Source organism: Notothenia coriiceps, unplaced genomic scaffold, assembly GCF_000735185.1.
Source record: "Notothenia coriiceps isolate Sejong01 unplaced genomic scaffold, NC01 NC01_scaffold00011434, whole genome shotgun sequence".
NCBI lineage: Eukaryota > Metazoa > Chordata > Actinopteri > Perciformes > Nototheniidae > Notothenia > Notothenia coriiceps.
In genome coordinates, this window is record NW_011344135.1 from 303 (window position 1) to 4,387 (window position 4,085).

The following is a 4,085-nucleotide window of genomic DNA, read 5'->3' on the forward strand; positions in this document are numbered from 1 at the left end:
TTTATTTTTAAGTTTTGACCGTATCCAAGCGATCTTAAAGCTGGTAGTTTAACACTCTTAATTGTAAATGCGGATATATTGATTATAAATGCTTCGGAAATATTAATATAACTCTGTTGTACTTGACTATGTTAAGGTGATGCAACGCCCGGTTATACTGCGTTTCTGTCTAAATGTATAGTTTCTAGAGCCATGGCGTCATAATGATGGTATTAAGCGGTGGAATAATTCAGGTAGGACTGTGTAGGACATCACTGAAGGCCTAGGTGTGAAATGCACGGCCCGCCACTGGTGAGTACATATAAGTGTGTGTTTATATATATATGTTTATAAATGAATAAATGTGTGTGTATATATATATATAATAGTATCAAATAATGCTGTCAGATAAATGAAGTACACAGTAATAGTCAAGGTTATATTCAATATTCTGCACTTACACCAGCTGAGATGATAAAACACCAGTAATACAATCTCAGGACTCTTCGAAAAACAACTATTCAATATCCTGCTTTACTTCGAACGCTATAACTGCCGAAGATGAAGTCTATGACGCTAAAGCTACGTTCTTGCGTAATGCGGAAGTGGGCGTGTTTAAATCTAAACTGGGTTGGAATACAGAGTTTGCCGCTTGGCGCACACCCAGAAAAACACAATCCACGTGTTATGGATGGAGAAGGTTCCCGTGGCAAGATCACAGAGAGCAACATTTAGCACCGGAAGTCAAGAATGTTGCCTTTTAGAATAAAATGTACGAACAACACTTTTCGTGATTTACAGTCATAACAAAATGAAGTAAATATCAGAATGGTTTCAAAAGATATTTATGAATTATATAAAAACCGTAGTTGTGAATTTGCAGTTATGTGATGCAATTTAATAACATCACAAACTGATATTGTTACTGTCTGGATTTTAAAGGATAATATTTTGAAGGTTGAAACGGAAGTGTATCGGTTCATGTCAGGGGACTTTACACTGGTAGAAGTCACATGTGGTACTTCGCAGTACAGGACCAGCAGCAGCAGCAGCAGCAGCAACATATATTACTTTTAACCAAGTCGTTGTTACTTTGTCCATTGTTACATGTCGCTGAAAAGGAGTCTCTTTGGAATAAGACCTGCTTGCGGCTTTGCGGGTTGAGCCCACTTCTTCGCTGAAATTCTACGCATTTAGCCCTCGTTAGCTCGTTAGCTAACTGACTAAAGCGTGGAGGTAAATAAGCTAAACATTTGTGTTTTAGTATGTCCGTACTATCATTTCATTCTTAATGACAACTTGTTTTAAGTTCATATTTTTAACTTATTTTAAAGCTGTCATGCGTTAGTTTTGCAATAAAAGCAAGACACTGTTCATGTTTACTTTTATATAACCGTAGCGATATATAGTGTGTTAACTTAATGTGTGATAAATTGGTTTAAGTTTGAGATTAACTCACGCACTAGTGCCTCTGGCAGTGTTGAAGAAGGTAAGTTCCTTTACCTAAATAATAACTGTCTGTTATCTGGATCTTGTACTTGAGTAAAAGTACCAGAGTGTAGGAATACTCTGTTACAGTAAAAGTCCTGCATTCAAAATGTTACTCAAGTAAAGACTATAAAAGTATTGACATCAAATATAGTTAAAGTAGCGACAGTAAAAGTAGTCATTGTGCAGATTGGTCCATTTCAGAATAGTATATGATGTGTTTTGTAATTATTGATCATTAAAGTGTTATCAAAGCTGGTGCAGCTAGTTTGAATGACTTTGTATACTGCAGGGTAGCTTGTGGATTTACTCCGGGTGGAACTAAAGTCTGATTTAAGAGTTAATAATTTGTTTATCATTATTTGCAAAGTAACTAAAGTTACAGTACAATTACAATATTTACTTCTGAATTGTAGTGGAATAGAAGTACAGAGTAACATAAAATGGAAGTACAGTACTTGAGTAAATGTAGGCCTACTTAATGACTTTACTACTGGTAATAGATTCTTTCAGTCTAGGTTTTGAGGTATTTCACCCCAAGACCAGCCTTCGTCAATTCAAAAGATGTCTATGTTTCAGATGGATGAAAAAATACCAGAGGAGAATGGAGAGACGTTGCCAGCGCATGTGGAGAAGGAAGAGGAGATGGAGGTTACCATGACACCACAACTAGAACATCCAATCGTAACCCCTGGCAACGCAGACATATCAAACACAGAAACACATATGGAGGAAACAACAGCAACACTTTCCTTGCAGAGTGTGTGTAAGACAGAGGCGTGTGAAGACGAGGGGTCAGACAGGTATACACGCACACACACACACACACACACACACACACACACAAGTGGACAAAATGCTGGTTATTAATGTATTTGAGTGAACTGCTTGTTACAGTAAGGGAATGGAAACGATGAACTCCCTCTGATGCTCTTCCTTTCCCCTCCCCAGTGACAGCTCTTCATCCTCCTCTTCCTCCTCATCATCCTCTTCTCCCTCTCGACCTGTTTTGGTGGAGGATGACGATGACGAGGGTTTCAGCCAACCGGCCCCCATCAAAACCAGCGATGAAGTCCTGCTCGAGGTCAGTCTGTGGTTGTATGTTTTTGCTTTAAGACCTCCTGTCACTTGGTTTCGGTTGATTGTGTATAGAGTTAGCATTTTACCACTTATCCTTGTCTCAAAGTCAATGTTTTTTTTCAAGTGATTTTGGTTAGAAGCCTAAAATAAGCTCTGTGGTTAACACAAGCTGAAGAGATTTTCACATTTTGTTCTGCGATACATTAAGTGGTTATGCCAATGTTTCCGCTTGCCGTCATATTGTCCGGTAAAAATAATTTGGGATAAGCACAATTGTTTTTGTTAAGTTTATTAAAAAATACACTTTTTTTGAAGGAAAAATTATATTTCTCATTCGCATTAGGTGCGGCACACATACTGCTTCTTTGCATACTCTAATACTTGTTGTTGATGAACACACACCTATTGTTCCGCTCGTCTCAACATAAACAGATGGAGGATGATTTGACATCAGGAAATAACTGTTACATCGATACAATAAGGAATTTGCTTTGTTAAAAATGTTGTAATATATTGAACTGTCTGTATTTTATGAATGTTAACTGTTAATCGTCTCTCGTACATGGTCACATTGTTTAGTTATACAACAGTGATTGCACTACAAAACGTTGGAAAGCGACTCTGATGCGCCCTGGTGATCAAACGTTTTACTCACTTTCTTTTTACTCTACTCACTCACTACTTACTTTCCTGTTGCGCCTCTCTGGCGAGAGAGCCTCAGGTGCACTGGGGTACAAACAGCACCACATTTCTGCCAGTTATGCAGGCTTGAGTTTCTCAATAGTAACTTAAATACAAAATTAATCGAGATAGCCCTGATCGTGTCTTTCTTTATAAAGCCTTCTTTTTCAATTGTTTTCAAGTTCAGATCATATTTGATAGAATATCTCGTATTTGTCTGGTAAATTGAAGTCTTACTGGTCACTTTTACCAACACAATGTTTTTCTAACAGAAACACTTGGTTTTGCGCTGCCATCGGACCGTGATATATTCCATTTATAGCCTTACGTTAATTTTGTACTTCTGGCTTGTGCATTTAAGTTGAAATATCATAACGTGGTGTACTTACCATGTGGTCATCACAGCACCAGTCTTTACAGAAAAAAATAAGGACATAATAACCTAAAGGGGATATCGTGTCAACAAACGTACCTTCAAACGAGACCAAAGCTGACCCTGTGTCTGTGTGTAGGAGCTGCCAGCCGTGGAGGAGGTGTTGGTGTCCTTACCAGAAGATGCAGAACTAAAGCCTGTAGGCACAGTCTCCAGTATTATACAGCAACTTGGTAAGTAAAGACTAGGGGTGCACCGAATGGGAAATTCTTGACCGATACCGAAAATAGGAAACAGTTGGCCGGAAACCGAATGCCGAAAGGCCGAAAATGATTAATAGAAATATATATATATATAATGTATACATTTTTTACCAATGTTGTTCAGCTACCCGATTATGGAAAAATACATGATTATGTCAAAACTTAACTTAACTTAAATAATAATCACTATTATGGGTCCATAAAACATTTATTCAGCACTT

The 4,085-nt window shown here is 37.8% G+C and overlaps 1 protein-coding gene across 1 annotated transcript; it reads left to right on the top strand.

Moving 5' to 3' along the window:
- The first annotated feature begins 981 nt into the window (after positions 1 to 981).
- naf1 (nuclear assembly factor 1 homolog (S. cerevisiae)) lies at positions 982 to 3,842 on the top strand. Its single transcript, XM_010772586.1, has 4 exons — positions 982 to 1,215; positions 2,047 to 2,270; positions 2,419 to 2,551; positions 3,741 to 3,842. The coding sequence occupies exons 2-4, from the start codon at positions 2,047 to 2,049 to the stop codon at positions 3,840 to 3,842; spliced, it is 459 nt and encodes a 152-aa protein (XP_010770888.1). The 5' UTR covers positions 982 to 1,215.
- The last annotated feature ends 243 nt before the right edge of the window (positions 3,843 to 4,085 follow it).